The sequence below is a fragment of the Salmo trutta genome, chromosome 8 (assembly GCF_901001165.1).
Source record: "Salmo trutta chromosome 8, fSalTru1.1, whole genome shotgun sequence".
Taxonomy (NCBI): domain Eukaryota; kingdom Metazoa; phylum Chordata; class Actinopteri; order Salmoniformes; family Salmonidae; genus Salmo; species Salmo trutta.
In genome coordinates, this window is record NC_042964.1 from 39,220,148 (window position 1) to 39,238,844 (window position 18,697).

An 18,697-nucleotide genomic window follows, 5' to 3' on the forward strand; every position below is an offset into this window, starting at 1 on the left:
ATTTCAAGCCAAAAAGGATGTGTTTTCTGGTTCGAAGGGTGTGCGTTGTATAAAAGGTTGTGTTTGATGTGTTGTAGATGTTTTAACAAATCGTTACATTCTTGTGTGTCAGGGTGTCTCCCCCTCCATACCAGCCCAGTTCTCCCCCTGACCTGCTCAGGCAGGATGCAGTGGAGGTGGAATACTTTTAGGAGTACGTAGGCCTCAGATGCTGTCTCCCAACAGGGCTCTGGGATTCATCTACCCATGGAAAGGGGGGGGGCAAAAATCCAAGAGTGAATGATGTACTAAAGCAAAACTTCTTCCTACACATACCTCAGTCTCCCTGATGTTACCGCAGCAGAGGACACAGTGCCCAATTACAGACTAAAATTCCTGTACTTGAAGTCTTCATCAAGTCTGATTGTTTGATCACCTTCTTTGTTTTCTGAAAGTAAATCAGGGGAGAGTTCCATCACTTTAGGATTGGAGACATCCTAATGGAAATTGAACAGGGAAACATGTTGATGGAGAAGCTACCAAATGAATCCGTTGTTGTTAAGCACCTGTTGCACAATCTAATCTCGGTCAGTGTTTTAAAATGATCTCATTTTATGGGCTGATTCATTTCATCTCCATCACCAGTGGATACTCAGTGTTAGTCGGTAACTGAATCAATGTTTTGTTTACTGAGTAAACCTGGGCAACAGTGTCCACCACAACAGCCCATCTTCACATGGTTCTACCAGGATCATTCACCATCAATACACTCACATGTAACTAACCCCTGCCATAAATGTCCTGATAAACCAATCTGTGCTTCCAAACATGGAATTCATCATATAAGGGAGGACCTGGCCTTCGACTTTCTGTGTTTGGCGAGTCCAAGGAGGGGACTCACATGGTAAGGGTGTATGAGGGGAGCACTGTGGTTAAGCGGGGAGTTGTGACGTGGGAGATATTCATGTGGGTGAGGTGAGAAGGAGACCTAGAGGCACCTCCCACGGTGTCTCTCTGAAGAGACTGAGGACGTCTAGGAAGATGGAGGGATGTGGAGGAACGTAGGGGGATGTAGGTGTAAGTCGGACTTAGGGAGTTGTAGCGGCGTTTGGGGCGTAAGGAAGGAAGGAACAAAAGGAGGTGTAGGGGTACAGGTGGAGGAAGGGACTGAGGGGGGTGGATTGGTATGTAAGGGGAGAGGAGTACCGAATTGAGAAGGGTTGTTGGAAAGGTGTGAGGGAGAGTTTGAGGAGAGAACGCGTGCACACATTCCAGGCATGCCCGCACCATTGTAGGAGGCTAATGAGGCGAGTGAGTGCTGCTCCGGGGCGAGAGAGACAAAACCCTCGGGACGCCGTCCGGCACGGTAAAGTGAGCTAACGGGAGAGGAATTCCAAACGCTGGACATGAGAAAGCATGGCTCAGAGCCAGCAGATCGCTCTCTCACACACACATACAACTCATTGTGGTTAAGTAATCATGTCTTTAGAATGTGTATGAGTTCACAGCAACTGGGTGGACACTATCCCTGGGTCGACTTCCCCTTTGTGACATAGATGTTGGTACCAACAATCACATACATCACCTGGGACAGGCACACAGTCACATGGCTAATCTGCCAAACTGACATTGATCTTTGAGAAGTTTTACAACATAGCTTTTTTCATTTAAATCTAGTTTTAGAATAAGTTATAGTATTTCTATAACGCACCATCAATAGGAGTGGCCAAATGAAAAAGATTAATAGATAAAGACAGCTTTAATAAACAAAGATGAAATCAATGTACTACATGTCCATAGGTGCTCACAGTCCTGGGGCGACTTGGCACTGAAGGGAGCTGAGAGACAAAAATGATAGTTCATGGTTACATGACAGCCCTGTCAGCAGCCCCATTGTGATACCCCTCCCAGCCCTGTGTCTGGCCAGCCTGGTGAGGTGAGGTGCAGCATCAGCCCTCAGTCAGATGATGGTACTGGAGGGTGTAACATTTGAGGAGTTTAGAGGATCCCTAACACCAACACAGCATTCCTCTGACCAGCTGCTGGCATTAGCGACGATTGGCGGCAGTCACACACCAGCTCGCTCGCTCACTCACACATACACAAGCTCCATAGATTCGTACAGGTGTAAAAACACTTGTCGACTCTCTGCCACACGCACACACAGTCAATCACAAATGAACAAGGGCACACACACCGTGTATGTACCACCACTCCACACTCATAAACTACACTAAACTACACTAAACTCTTAAGTGTTCTTTCAGCCAAATAAGTTGTATATTGTTGAAGGTAAACGAATAACCCAGGCTGACATGGACCATGGGAGGGAGTACTATTAGTATAGCTTTGAAAGCTCCACATCTAAACAGCTTAATAATGAGCGACTATTTCAGACCATAGAAACGCCCAGGAAAACCTCCACACCCATGATCTTATCTCCACTATTTTCCCCCCAATTTCCCATCACCAGACCAGCCACTGGATCTTATATCAGACATCATGTGCTACAAGTAGGGATTGATGTAGAGGTTATTCAAGATATTAATTAAATATTGTCTAACACGTGAAGCTGCCAGTTGAGGCAAATCAAGCATTTTTGCAAAAAAGAAAAAAAGAAAATAAATTAACTTTTGGATCCAAATGTCTTTGACTGACTGATCTTTGAAGAGGGCATATCAAAAGCGCTTTCGAAGCAATTCCAGGAAAGCCTGTGAATTCCCGTTGTCATGGCTTCTGAGTGGAATTAACTCAGCTCTCTCCTTAGGGTCAACCAGCCTGGCTTGGATCACCAAATCCAAAAGACAAACATCACACCTGCTGGTTATATGCCACTTTCCCAAGCAAATGAATCTATCATTGTTGGCTAATATGGTGAATGAATGGAGGACTATAGATATGAATGATTTGGGAAACATGTCTTACCATGTCGTGTGTCTGAAAGAAGTAGCATGCTAAGAATCGTCAGTTATTTATTTTCATTGACCATTATTGGAATAAGGCAAACTGGAGGAACATAAGTCTTTGGGAGTCGTTTCCTTTGTTATTCAAAGTGTTGGTCAGTTTGAGAGTCCACCCAAAAACGCTTTCTATTGGATCTCCCCTGGCCTCGCATGACAAGCTGGAATGGGCAGTGCCATGGGCCTGTGAGTAACAGCTGAACACTTGTTAAGAAGACTGGGGTCTGGACTGGCCACGGGGCTTGCGCTTTGAAAGCACAATACGTCTTCAAGCCACTCCGGGAGAGGGAGCCAGCAACAACAACACAATCAGCGCAGCCAAGGAGACCGGAGAAAAACTTTCCCCCAAATTCCCGACTCAGAGAGGGGGAGAAAAGAAGGGGAGAAGCGCCAAACAAAAGCATTCTTAGCTTTCAGCAAAACAATAACTTTGGGAAAATAATTTACTTCAAATACAAATTCAATGAGATAGGCGTAACGGAACGCGTCTCCAGCAAGAATCCGCTACTTTTATTCAACATTCTGATTCTGAATACTTAAAACCACGGATTGGTGCTGCAGCAACACTGAATGAAACAAAGTTGCGTAAAAAAAACAGAATGGAAACGAAAATGCGAATCACGTGGGCACTTATTCCACTTGGTAAGTGTCTATTCTTTGTATTTTATTTATTTTATTTCACTTGATCAAAGTTGGTTTTATTTTTGGGGACCCACAAGAACCCATCACCACCTTTCCTTTATTTGAGCAATTGAAGACATTCAATGAGAGAAGTTAACATAGGAGGAGATCACATTTGGTATCATAATTTATCAATTCATAATAAAAGAAAAACAACTAAATAAAACAATGTTGATTATGAGAGGTGTCTGTGTTTCTCCTCAGCAACAGGTGCGCACATCAATAGCCTACAGTTAATGGTGCACTGAAGTGTGTAGCCTAATCTGTAAAACAAAATGGAATGGAATTTCCATAAAAAATTAAATCGTTTTCGTTATAGTCCGTCTATATGATTGCCTTATTGTCGTTTTCTTCCGTCATCGGTGCTAAAAGAACATGTTGCTAGGAAATAATAAAAGTAATAAATAAATATAATTCCTATTAAACCGTTATCTTATTAGCCCTCTATCCCATCAATACTAGTGAGAGTCTATACCAGCTGCGCGCTTTCACAACATGCTGCTCTAATTTCGGTATCGAGGAGTGAGTGAGGGGGAGTTGCACTGTAAGTGCGAGGCAGAGACTGGCACCTGAGGGAGTGGCACCGGGGAGTCAGGGCCAGGGCCGCGCAGCTGAAACATCTACCCCCTCTTCACGCCCTGGTCCTCTCCACTCACACTGTGCTCAAGAGCCGGGAGGGAGACAACGGGACCGCATAATGAGTGCCCCCGTGACCTGCTCGAGACGACCCTCATGCCTAATGGTGAGGCTGAGTGTTATTCTTTAATTACGCGCAGGTCGCACCTGCCTCTTTCCACTGTAAATTAATGAAAAGTAGAGGCTTATGTTTTTTTGTCGCCGAACAAAAACAGACTGGATGTTCACGGTCAGCCCTTTTTCCAAAACTTTTTTAGACCACATAATGAGTTAGGCCTAAAACTAACTTGCCAAGCATATAGGCACTAATAAAAATAATGTCCTCCTTGGATACAAATCAACCTCCAATACCATTTGATAGAACACAAACCATTTATAAAACATTTTCAATCTGCAAACTAACCATAGTGCTATTAAAAGAAAAGGTAAAATATCCCAGACCAGACCATATCATTCCAGAGCCTACCCCACACACACCACTTCCCAGTCCTTTTCATCCTCTATTTGGGGTCATGAAGGTCATGTCATGTGATGTGTTTTCCTAAAAGGTAAACCCAGCCAGGATCTTTGTTATGATCGGGATGCGGCTTGGCAGCCACGGCTATCCTCCCTAGGCCAAGCTTATGGGAGAGCGCTAGCGGAGAACAATAGATAGGAAAACTCATTTAACAACATCCCTGTTCCCAAGGAAGGTGTGGCACCAGATTCCCATCCTGAGACGAGCCGGCCATGAGCTCTCTCCATCTCCTCACGCGCACACACAGCCTGGTTCACTCAAATGCAAGGACAGGGAGACGGAGTCCTCACTCCTTCACTCCCCTGGAAATTCACCTAATAAAAGTGTGGGGAAACAGGACAATAAACAGGCTGTGCGTCTGAAATGACACTATTACCTCTATAGGGCACTACTTTTTGACCTGAGCCCTACGGGCCGTCCAAAAGTAGTGCATTGTAATGTTGCCAGGGCCCATTACAGCGCTGGTCAGAAGTAGTGCACTATAAAGGGTGGGTGCCATTTCAGAGGCAGCCAGGGGATTTAGATCCACTATCGACATTCAGGGGATTGGAGTTTTAACAGCAGCGTTGGGGAACAGTACAGGAGAGGGAGGCTTCCAGTTCCTCTAGGGAGTAAGTGTAGTAAAGCCTTGTGTTTCATCACTGTTTGATGTGGATGATAAAGCACCACCACACCCTCCACCTCTATCTTCACCCCAGAGCAGCCTACACTCCTACATGTCCAGGCCAGGTGGACATTAATCAGGCCAGTGGCTGGCACCATGCATCACAGACCTTCACCCAGCTCCCCTCCTCATTTCTACCGCCTCCCTGCTTCATCTCTCTCTCTCTCATTTCACACATACAGGAACACGCACATGTACAAGGTCTCTCCCTCCCACTTTCACTCTCTCCTCACACTCCTTTCTCTGCCTTGGCTGGCAACTCCCTTCTACTTTGCCTCTAAGAAAACAGAGAGCGGATGTTTCGTAATAAGTGCCAAGCAAACAAAACATGTGTGTGTGTGTGTGTGTGTGTCAAAGAGTTGGCCTTAATTGAAGTGTCAGTGACCACTGTATCACTCCAAACTCCTCCATGATGTCAACTGCTCCACACTGTTGTCTACCAACATTCCTTGCCTAATGTATTTACTGGCAATAGATTAATAGCATACAGCATTCCTTGCTGCATTGCTTAGTTTAGCTCAAAGCCAGTCAACACACAGGACTAAAGACAATAGACGGGTCGTTCCACCAAATGAGTTTCTTTGATATTTTAAGTAGTAAAAACCTGTTATATTAAAATAGAACTTCCGGAAGATTTGCATTCCTTTTACCCAGTAGTTCTGAAAGTAGCGCACTAGAGCCAAAATGGGTCACCGAAAATGGTATACTACATCATATATGTGCCTCATTGTATAACGCTGGGCAGGCCTGGGCCAGCCTTATTTCACTGTGCAACTTGTGGGCTGGCCAAACTTGCAGCACTCAAAATGGTGCCACACAGCTGCCAGAAGCTTTCAATCTAGGGATTTCATGGCTAATTGAGATATAACAGTAATTCTGCTAATAGATTATGCATGCATGAACTAAACATTGGCACATCCCGCCCAAGGCAGGAGGTTTAAAAAAATACTTAGGTAGTCGACAAAGTTCCGGATGTCTCTTTAAAATGTAGTGCCTATTAATATAGACCACACGGAACATTCAATTCATTTGATTTTTATTATGAATAAAGACTTGCTAAAGTACCAAAATTCGGCATTTTGACATGTCCCTCTGTGCACCCTCTGTGACTTCTAGGAAGATTTTAACCCCAACATTTCTCCAAGCTTGGTAACATTTTATTTGAATAGTCCATCTGTAACATGAACTATCTACTAACCCTTAACCCCTATCCTAACCTTCATTCTAAAGCTAACCCTAACCTTAACAAGCAGTTGCAAACCAACAGTTGGTTTGCTGATAGTATGACCATCTGTAGAGAATCTACAGAGGGACTATCCAAATAAAGTTTGAGCCCAAGTTTTCAACATGATTGTAAAGCGCTAGCTATTTTGTTGCTTTGATAAAGTCATTCCTGAAGAGTATTATTTATTCACGCGATTAGTGAATCATTTTAAGTGAAAAAAACCTCTCCCTCATTTTAAGGTCAACCCTGTTACGTGAACTAAACTCTCGTTTTAATATGGTGAAACTACTCCTTTGTAAATACTTTCGACATAAACATGAGTAAAATCAGAGTGTATAAGCAGGTGAACAGGTTCTACTCTTTTTGGCCATTTTCTAGTGGAAAACTTAGGGTGTTGAGCATAACATGTCTACCCTGTTACCCGTAGATAGACGGGCTAGAATTGTTTTATCAACCCTGTCAAAAGGGGATTTATGGCTGATTTATGACTAAATCGTCAACCCTGTTAATTTATTTGGCACTTATATATATATATATATATATTTTTTTTTTTAAATTTAATCTCTTGATTAAAACTTTTATTAAGTTGCTGTTCATGATGGAATGTTAGATTAGGTGAAATCAAACTTTTTTTCATTCACTAAGTTACACTACCCAGAAGGGACTAATTTCGTGGAACGACCCAGACCTCTATAGACTAAAGTTCTGTAGAAGTGCTGGACCATATGTGCACACCACAGCTCAACATAGACACAAACATCACCCTGGCATCACAGCACTAGAAATGTGCCTGTGTTTGGGTGTGTGAACCCACGCCGTGTGGCAACTAATAATCTTCATGTGTAGTTATGCTGTGTAGTTACAGACAGTTAAATAAAGGTTAAACAAAATAAAATACGATTTACACCATCAGAGACCAACACCCTTTTTCCACCCTCTCTCTCCTCTACCCACCTCCCCCATTCCTCATTCCCGCTTTCTCCCTTTTATTCATACAGTGATTTTACATTCACAGCCCCTCTCCTTAACGGAGGAGCCTATTGGATAAGTCCTGTGTAAAGACGGCCTCCCTCCTCTTCATCTCCCTTCCCTCCCCCAGTTCCAATTCTGAATTACCCCTCTCAATGGGACACCCCAGGAAGGCGGGGGACTACTGGGCTCCTAAAAAGCCTGGGCCACAGCAGGGGGCCGGGGTTGAGGGAGTAACCCCCTCCTGGCAGAGCCGAACGCGGGGCAAGCTAGACTTTTGTGTGGGCCGTCACCCACTTAACAGGGTGGCTTTGTGCGTCCGGGGCTGGGGAGGGAAAGCTACATTTATTTACTCTCCTGCCTCTGGCAGCGCATGGTGGATGTTCACGCTCAGACGCACATAAATCTGGCCTTATTATGGGATGGCCTGGCTGGCACACATACAGGGACAGAGATGAATACACACATAGCTAGGCAGGATCACATACCCATGCCAGTACACAAGTGGACCGGCAGACACACACCCTTAGGACTCAGCATAAAGAAAGGCTCTTTTTATTTTTAAGATGTCCACTGATGGTGCCCAGGCTGGTTGCCATAAGCCTCTGCTCCCCTCCCTCTACCAGTAGTCTGTGTGGGGCCTGGGGCCCGGAGGTTATTTTTACAATATGGCTGGCAGGAAGGCAGGACAATTCAACAAGTCTCCACCCTCCAGGCCGATTGTCATTCTGCTTTAACTGTGTACGGATGGAGGCTCTCACACGAAACAGGACTGTGCTTGACGCCCGCCGGGACCCAACAACAGGACCCCTGTGGGGAGGGCAGGGGTGAGGGAGACACCCCTCTGACCCTATTACTGACTCGTTAGTCACAGTGGGACAGGCCAAGCCGTAACACTGTCACAGGCATGAGTTAGGAACATAAACACTGGGGAAGTTGGAGAACTCAGCCCTATGGTGAATGGCATTTAGAGGCCTTATCATCATCTTGCTGCATTTCCATCTTGAAGATCTGGAAGTAACTGACTGTATTTTACTAGGATTCTGTGTGTGTCTCTGTTAGTCTTGAGTCAGAGCAGGGTGTGTGTGTGTAGAGTGTTTCATGCTCTCTGGGTTTAAGTCAGGCACACACGTGAAGGACGTCACGCTGCTTGCTTAGCGTGTACCACTTCTTCCTGATTCGGCTCACACCGAGGCTCGAACCCACGACCTCTGCCTTACTAGCACACGTGACCAACCTCTTGAAGCATTTTACCAGTCGGCGCCATGCAAAAAGCTAACTATTTGTGGCGCAAGTGGGGAAACTTCAGGCTGAGGAGGGAGTTTCACACATTTACATTTTAGTCATTTAGCAGACACTTAACCAGAGCGAGTGTTTACTTTTATTCGTACTGGTCCCCCATGGGATTCAAACCCACAACCCTGGCGTTGCAAGCGTCATGCTCTACCAACTGAGCCACACATCCCCATGTGCTACACACCCACACAGTGAGAGAGCAAAGAAGCCCATATCTCTGCGTAACAGAGTCAACAGGAAGGAGCCTGGGGTCGGTTCTCACACCCTCTGACTACCGTCTGGCCCTGAGAGTGTCCGGGACACCGGGTCGCACCCCTCGTGGGAGAGAGACAGGCCACTGTAGTAGCAGACCCAACCGGACCCAATGACCTAGCGATCCATCTTAATAATAGACTGGTGGAGGGAGAGGCTAATAAGACCTTGCTGCAGGTCTGTCTGTGTTGGCCCAGTTATGCTGTGTAGTCACAGACAGACATCCAATACTCATGGGGATAGTAATGTAATCCTACTGTGGTATACAGGAACCTCCTCTGGTGTGCTCTATGAGTTACATCAAGGAGGCTTCATTCCCTATTCACTACTAAGCATCATGGGTACTAGCTAGGGAGCCTATGGCAGAGGAAAGGGAAGCTATGGAGATGGAACCTTCCGTCCCATCTCCTGGGGGGGGTCATCTTAGGGAATTAATGTTTTTGAGAGACTACAGGTGCCATCCTGGTGTGTGTGTGTGTGTGTGTGAGTGGGGGGGGATGTCTCTGGTAAAAACAGCCCCAGCTAAATAGTATCAGGATCAGGGGTGCTGCTGTCACCTGTTAAGAAACAGACACCCGGGTGACAGATGGGGTCAAAGAGGGTCACTCCAAAATATGACACCACAGCTAGAGGTAGAGGGGAGATAGTGGAGCAGACAGATAGAGACACACGTCTCACGTGGAAATCACAGGAGCAGTTCACCAGTCCCAGGCCAAATACATACTGTACACGGAATATCTGCATGATCAGTACAGATGTTTAGAACAGTCCACTCCCAAGACATTGCATGGTGTATGTCAGAAATTAACTGTATCACTCCTGATTTACACATTTTCAAAAGCTGTCAAAAAATGTACCAAAGAAATACTGTCTGTAAAACATATTTTTTCATTGTCATTCAGTCCTGCTGGGATACTTCCACCTGTTAGACTACAATGTTGAAGCAGCCTCCTTTCTCGAGCTACCCAGCCTGGTCTCATAGACTAAACCTAACATAGTAAATAAAAATCAGAGTTTCCCCCTCCTATAGAGCTGTCTGTGTCTCTGGGTTCTCTCCTCATAGTGACTGCTAAGCTGCTTAATGGAGCCTGATACCAATTGGCGTGTCTGCAGTTTAGGATTGCAGCCACAGTTTAGGCTACCTGTCAAAGTGGAGCGATGGAGACAACAAGATTTTACCTCTCCCCTCCCCCACCACCCCTCTAAAACAGCCTCTTATCAGACACTGATAAGAGGCTGTTTTAGACAATGTTCTCGTTGCCTCCGACAACCACTATTAATCACCATGACAACCCACCACGTCTGGATTTACATCTTTACATCCTGGGTGAGCATCTTTTTAACAGGCTGGTCAACAGGAGGGGCTCTACTCAATATCACACATACAATACAATGACTATTAGAGTGTGAAAATATGTATTGATATGGAGATTGACAATCTGGTTGGAATGTTGTAACAGTGATTCAAGTAGTATAGAAACCTTGTTATGAGGTTGGATTGAATAGAGTTGATTAGAGTCCCCACATCTCTTTATCCTACAGTGCACATGTGGAGTGGGAGGTGAGAGTGTTGGTGTATGGTTTATGTGTGGGTGTGCATGTACAGTTTGTCCACTACATGTATTGTAGGCCTGTGTTTGTGCATGTAACCTTGGGAGGAATTTCAAATTATTGAGCACTGTTTAAAAAACAATGTCATCCTGTGTGTATGAATTTAGGGCTGCACAATATTTGCAAAAAAATCGAATTGTGATTTTTTTAACCAAATATTGCGATTTGACTTGCAATATACAGGTAACCGCCAAAACAAAGGAAACACCTAAATAAAGTGTCTTAATAGGGCATTGGGCCACCACCAACCAGAACAGTTTCAATGTGCCTTGGCATAGATTCTACAAGTGTCTGGAACTCTATTGGAGGGATGCAACACCGTTCGTCCACAAGAAATGTCATAATTTGGTGTTTTGTTGGTGGTGGAAAACACTCAGACGGCACTCCAGAATCTCCCATAACTGTTTAATTGGGTTGAGATCTGGTGATTGAGAGAGACACACACACAAAACCCCCTATGCTCCTTTGAGACCCCTCTTTCAAAGTCACAGATCTCTTCTAACCATGGTAGCCAAAATAATGGGCAACGAGCCATTTTTATACATCACCCCAAATACTGTCTATTATATTGACAAGATATTCAAGTTACCGCTCTAACAATGGAAATACATGTTCCCAAAGATAACAGGCAGGCAGGAAGAGATGAGATCAGATGGGACCATTCTAGCTAATGAGAGAGCAGATAAACAGGCCATAGAGATATATAGAGGACTAATCTAATCTTTGTGTCTGTGCAATTATAGCGTCTGTGACAGCATGGGCAGCGCTATTGAGGCTATCTCCATTTTAAAGTAGTCAACGTCTTCATTGGCTGATTCCTCCCAACTCATAGGAATCCCCATCCAGTTGACTACTTGAAAATGGTGGAACCTTCAATGGCAATGTCCATGCTAAAACAGGTTATATCCATGATGAGTCCTCCATCTACAGTGCATTTGGAGTGTTCATATCCCTTGACCTTTTCCACCTTTTGTTACATTACAGCATTCTAAAATTGATTAATCGTTTTTTCCCCCTCCCTGACAAAGCCCCCTCTATCGATTGCTCAGTTTGGCCGGGGGAGCAGCTCTAGTAAGAGTCTTGGTGGTTCCAAACTTCTTCCATTTAAGAATGATGGAGGCCACTGTGTTCTTAGGGACCTTCAATGCTGCAGAAATGTTTTGGTACCCTTCCCCAGATCTGTGCCTCGACACAATCCTGTCTCTGAGCTCTACTGACATTCACTGTCAAATCTGGGACCTTACATAGAAAGGTGTGTGCCTTTCCAAATCTTGTCCAATCAATTGAATTTACCACAGGTGGACTCCAATCAAGTTGTAGAAACATCTCAAGCATGATCAATGGAAAAAGGATGCATCTGAGCTCAATTTCGATTCTTATATCAAAGGGTCTGAATACTTAAGTATCTGTTTTTTATTTGTAATACATTTGCAACAATTTCTATAAACCTGTTTATGCGTTGTCATTATGGGGTATTGTGTGTAGATTGATAGAAAAAAATATTTAATCCATTTTAGAATAAGGCTCTAACATAACAAAATGTGGAAAAGGGGAAGGAGTCTGAATACTTTCTGAATGCACTGTATTTCTATGACAACAGGCACAACTCCGATATAATCGTTTTTGGGTAAGTTGCCGAAATGCCACATATATAAGTGCATTCGTAACAACCTAACCATTATGAAACTTCTATTCGGTCAAATAAGCCTCACGTATCACACTAGCAATTGCATTTTTGTTGACCAAATTCGACACACTCTCATTGACCTCCATACAAAAATTACTTACGTCGTGGGCTTATTTCCGTGGACAGATTTTGGGTGGAGTAAAACTGCTTCACCTCTTCCTCTCTGATGACCCTAAGCATGATGGGTTGTTAATTACTTAATTAACTCAGGAACCACACCTGTGTGGAAGCACCTGCTTTACATATACTTTCTGTCATTTACTCAAGTGTTTCCTTTATTTTGGCAGTAACCTGTAGATGAAAACACTTGGGTGAACTGTTGGAATCCTAGAAACAGAATGATTTATATTAAAAAGCAAAAAAGTGTCATTGTTGTTACTTGGAACAATCTGTTGACTGCATTTGGCCTAACAGAACAGCATGCAAACTTCTAGTGAATCTAAAGAGGAGGAACTGGGCTGCTTGATGGGGCGGGGCTTGTGTGAGTGGGAAGCAGCCACAAGTGAACTATATAAAATGGACACTACACATGGCTGAGCGGTGTTTCAAAATATCGCATGCGATATGAATCTTCTTGCGGCATGAATATTGCACGACAATATTGTGATTCACAAATACTTATTTCCCTCATTAAAATGCAAATCAATTTATAACATTTTTGACATGCGTTTTTCTGGATTTCTTTGTTGTTATTCTGTCTCTCACTGTTCAAATAAACCTACCATTAAAATTATAGACTGATCATTTCTTTCTCAGTGGGCAAACGTACAAAATCAGCAGGGGATCAAATACTTTTTTCCCTCACTGTATGCAGCCTTTGAAATGTATGCTATTTAGTGTGCAGTGTGTTGGTAATGTAGGTACACATCCTTATGTATGAACATGTGAGATAAGAGAGGTATGAGTGTTTTTAGTGTGTGACTGTCCACCCAGGTATGTGTATGACTGAGTATGAGTAAGGAAGTAGTAGTCCTAATGCTATGGCGGTACGTGTGTGTGGGTTGAGCATCCTATAGGAGCCATTGTTCTAAATCCCTAGGGTCCCAGCCTAAGAACGTGGTCCAGGATTGTTTACGGTGCGCTAGGGCAAGCCCATAGGTTGGGTGTGGTACTTCCTAGGTTATTGTGTGGAGCATCCTGTCCTGTTTACTATAAATAGAGAAACAAAGAGAACAACTACTGTACAGCTGTCTGGAGAGAAGGAAATAAACCACAACAGGTTTACACAGAGTTCACCACAGAGGCTCCTCAATATCTCATCGCTGATATTCTCTTGGAAATACAAAATATTTATAAAACTGTATGCAACCCACATTGACGATGGACCAAGTTCTAGAGACTAGAGATGGCTCAATTTAAATGGAAAAAATGCCAAGTAGATTACATTTAGTTAGGCCTATGTAATATTTGTTTTGGATTAAACCGTTAATCCTGTTTCATGTCTGTTCACTCCAGGTTTTCTACTTCACTGTACTCATGCTGATCCAACACCCTCTAAGTCTTCAGATCCCACGGAGAACACCGGATTCTCTACTGCCACATCCACTATCCCCCCCAGTGGGACCGGGACTACACCTCCCAACCTTACCGTACCAACTGGGGCCACGCTGAGCACCTCTACCTCTGGGAGGTCCAGTGGTAATGTGATGTCCACCACCATACCTGCTGCTGGACCGGGCTTCACTAGCTCCTCAGGAACCCCCACTGAGACCACCGCGCAATTCACTGGGTTCTCAGGAACCCCCAACCAGACCCCCGCATACTCCACTAGCTCCTCAGGAGCCACCACCCAGATCACCCCGCACCCCACTAGCTCCTCAGGAACCCCCACCCAGATCACCCCGCACCCCACTAGCTCCTCAGGAACCCCCACCCAGACCACCGCACACTCCACTAGCTCCTCAGGAACCCCCACCCAGACCACCGCACACTCCACTAGCTCCTCAGGAACCCCCACCCAGACCACCGCACACTCCACTAGCTCCTCAGGAACCTCCACCCAGATCACCCCGCAACCCACTAGCTCCTCAGGAACCCCCACCCAGACCACCGCACACTCCACTAGCTCCTCAGGAACCCCCACCCAGACCACCCCGCACTCCAATAACTCATCAGGAACCCCCACCCAGACCACCCGGCACTCCACTAGCACCTCAGGAACCCCCACTCAGACCCCCCCGCACTCCACTACAGGTGAGTCCCACCACCATTTCACCTCAAAACACCTATCACTCACCCAGCATAGAGTTTGGCTGTAATCTAAAAGCTGAACAGTTCTTATCACATGCACCTCATACATGTTCATATGCGGTCATGTGTGATTACATGATGGAAGTGAAAGAATATTTCACTGACAAAATTGTCTATTCTCTTATTTATGGTTCTTGAAGCATTCACACAGGTTGGTGGGGGATATAGTCCAAACCTTACAATCCCATGGTCAAGGTTGTCCTCTCCATCCCAGCAACCCTCCACCTCCAGCCCTGTGGTTTCAGGAAGCAGTTTTGCTTTCACCACAACCCGTGCAAAAGGAGGGATGGTGTTAACAACCACGGCTGAGACGACAACCACGGTGACCACTACCAGGAGCTTTACGGTAGGACAGAAAGAGTTTTACTTCAAGAGACTTGTCAGCCTGGTTCAAAAAATCATAACACAAATATGATCTTAACTTTGATTGTTTCTGCTTTTTACAGTTTGGACATGACAAAGGAAATGAAGAGGTAAGGGTTTCTCCTTTCTACTGTCGTCCTAGATTTGCTTACGAGTTTAGGTCTGCGTTTACATTCGGTGTCAAATGACAAATGTAATGACAAATCCTCAGCTGCAGTTAGATCCATCTTACAGAGTGCAACATTAGCTGACAACGATGTGCATGCATCAATGGGGCAGAAGTCAGTGTGTTGTTGTGATTCTGGATGGCCAGATGGCTAGCAACAATAAGAAGCTGCCATGTGGGGAATCGTAGGTGGCGCGTTTCAGCTCCTTGTATCTTATTGATACCATGTCTTGAAGTATTTTGTATGATATCATTTCTATTCTAATATGGCAAATATTCACTTGCTAGCAAACCAACAACTGTTCATTGTGCAAATATATTTATGCTTTCAATAAACATTTGGAGACATGTTGTCAACAATCTAAGCAAACCGTCTGTTTTGACCCATAGTTGAACACGCGTCGGTTTTGTTGCTAAACAACCAACCCGTCTATTCTCAACACAGAACACAGAGCGACACTTCTGTTTCCAAAGCCAGGACAGGAAGTAGTGCATCATGTTATAAAAAAGGATTCCGCAGGCATTGGGTGGAAAAAGTCTTAGTGGGAAACCTTCCTGACATTTCGCTAGATTCCATCTTTCCCACACCTCTCTCGCCTTCTCCCTCGCTTTCTGACTATGAACAGCTGCTCTACTTCAGAAAGGCCAAGAATAACTGACACCTCACTGCACGGGAAACGCTGACGTCCCACCTTTGACCTTTCCCTCGACTCACCACAACCAGCATTGTAGTGATGGCTGTAATGATGTCATGGTGAAATTACATCAGCTCAGCAATTGCCAATCTCTTTAGATAGATTGAGATTCACTAAACAAGGCATGTTGATAGTTTATGAACGGGACAAAAAACAATGAAAACATTTGGCGCAATCTACTAGAAAAAGTTGAAAACTAACGAAAAGCTTGATGGAGTCTTACAAACGTGTTTGTTTTCTCTCATCAGAATCATGAGAGGAAGGACCTGGAGGCGCTGTGTCGACACCTGATGTCTCAGATGCAAGACGCTAACTGTACTCTGACTGTGAGCGAGAACAACGGACACACCACCTTTGACAGCGTGGTAGTGACCGGCAAAGGTATGTAAACTACCCAGTCCCCACTATTCAGACGCTTCCAAGGCAATTAAATAGATCACACCTAACGCACCCCATTTCCCAATGCTAGTCTTGGTTGTATGAGTTGTGTTTTTAAATATGTACTATTTGAGAGGGTTTGAGCCAATTGCTGTCAAGGTCAAGTACCAGAAGTGAACTGTTGTAAATTAAAGTTTCCTCTGATTTTTTTTTAGTGGACAACTCTGTCGTCCAGCAATACTATGAGGAAATCACCAGAGTAAGTCTAACATTGTGTACATATCTTCCTGAATGTCATCATAAACGGGCTACTGGAGAACATGTAAAAGTTGTATTTGGAGGGAGGCGTGTCAGAGTGGGTCTTAATTGACTTTTTCATCTATTCTGTCAGAAACCAAGTGACAACATGACCCTGATTGCCATTTTGGCGTCCTGCGGAGCTCTGCTGGCCATGATTGTAGGCTTCGCCCTCTACGCTGCATACCACCGCAAGTCCTATCGGAAGAACCACCAAGTAAACAATTAGAAAACCAAACTACTCTACAATCAATAATGTCTGTCCGTGATATGTCCACATTCTTCCTAAAGTACTTACTAATAATAGTTGAGCTATGCTTTCGGAGGGTCCTCACCAAAATCTCCCCTTATCTTTTCTCAACAGCAACACCTGACGGAGGAGATGCAGACGGTGGAGAACGGTTACCATGACAACCCCACGTTGGAGGTGATGGAGGTGCAGCCGGAGATGCAGGAGAAGAAGGTGGCCCTGAACGGAGAGTTCAACGACAGCTGGATTGTCCCCATCGACAACCTGCTGAAAGAGGACATGCCAGACGAGGAGGACACTCACCTGTAGAGGGGGACTGGAACAGACAGGGGTGCTACTATAATCCCTTGACCAGCTGACTCGCCCTTCCCTGCACCGCTACAAGGGCCCTGTTTAGTAGAAGGTTCTAGCTCCAAACGTTGCAGGTAGAAATGTATTCTATATAGAATGTATACAACCTTAAATAATGGGATTTGAGAAATCGCACAATTGTGACAGTTCTATGCAATGCATTTCTATCCGCAACACTTTTAAATGTTCCTCCCCATTGAACCAGACCCAAGGCAACAACACACAGATGCCACCTGACAAATCTGGAAAAAAATAACACCCAGTGGAAGACAGGATCTGGAAACCCACCCGGCCTAAACGGGTGTCTGAGTCCCATCGCTGCGGCCATGGAAAAGTAACAGGGCATTTGGTGGATACTACACCAATCAACATTGTGCCCAGTTTTAGGAGATATTAAATATTTGGGAAATGTAACTCTCAAACATACACAATCCCATTTTAAGAGCCATTGAGTGTTTAAGGTACTTGATGTTCCGCTACATAGTTATTGATTTAATTGGGAAAACCAAACACTCAAACCACCAATATTTCAGGATGGAGTTTATGAACTAAAAACTAAAATGTTCTTTATGCTGTAATCAATGTAATCCCCAAAAGTTTATTGAATTGTACACTTGAGCACCTGTACATAGTATTGTCTTATATTTTAAGAGAAAATGGAAGCTGAAACTTTGTAAAACTGTAACACTACTTGCCTTTATGGTTAAATCGCAATAGTATTGATTTAGAGAAAATGACATCAGGATAAAGTGAAATAATCATCCTGGTGAATGAATTAAACTACTAGTGAATCTCAGCTCTGAGGACCTGGCAGTGGCTGCTGTATAGAAGCCATATACTGGTGAAATAACAGGGTCCCTGGAGACACTGCTGGGACAGGAGCTTCTACAGATATGAAGGGGAAAACACTGTAAATAGTCATTTGAAAGTTCGAAAGAATTTTACCTAGGGCCGGTTTCCTGGACATAGATAAAGCCTTGGACTTATTAAGAGCCCTTTCAACTATGCTTTTTAGTCTAGGACTGGGGTTACTCTACCAGGGAAGCTGGACCCTAAAGATACAGCTGAAGTCGGACGTTTACATACACTTAGGTTGGAGTCATTAAAACTTGTTTTTCAACCACTCCACAAATTTCTTGTTAACAAACTATAGTTTTGGCAAGTCGGTAAGGACATCTACTTTGTGCATGAGACAAGTCATTTTTCCAACAATTGTTTAGACAGATTATTTCACTTATAATTCACTGTATCACAATTCCAGTGGGTCAGAAGTTTACATAAATTAAGTTGACTGTGCTTTTAACAGCATGGAAAATTCCAGAAAATTATGTCATGGCTTTAGAAGCTTCTGATAGGCTAATTGACATGAGTCAATTGAAGGTTTACCTGTGGATGTATTTCATAGCCTACCTAGAAACTCAGTGCCTCTTCGCTTCACATCATGGGGAAATCAAAAGAAATCAGCCAAGA

The 18,697-nt window shown here is 44.3% G+C and overlaps 1 protein-coding gene across 2 annotated transcripts; it reads left to right on the forward strand.

The window, feature by feature from the left end:
* The first annotated feature begins 3,096 nt into the window (after positions 1-3,096).
* LOC115198872 (podocalyxin) lies at positions 3,097-18,117 on the forward strand. Of its 2 annotated transcripts, none has more exons than XM_029761258.1 (8): positions 3,097-3,581; positions 13,977-14,670; positions 14,868-15,073; positions 15,174-15,200; positions 16,200-16,332; positions 16,545-16,588; positions 16,721-16,843; positions 16,991-18,117. In XM_029761258.1, exons 1-8 carry the CDS (start codon positions 3,510-3,512, stop codon positions 17,183-17,185), a joined length of 1,494 nt encoding a protein of 497 aa, XP_029617118.1. In that variant the 5' UTR covers positions 3,097-3,509; the 3' UTR covers positions 17,186-18,117. The 2 variants fall into 2 exon arrangements, with proteins under 2 accessions (XP_029617118.1, XP_029617117.1); XM_029761257.1 differs by having other exon boundaries at positions 3,102-3,581; positions 13,933-14,670.
* Positions 18,118-18,697: the final 580 nt, after the last annotated feature.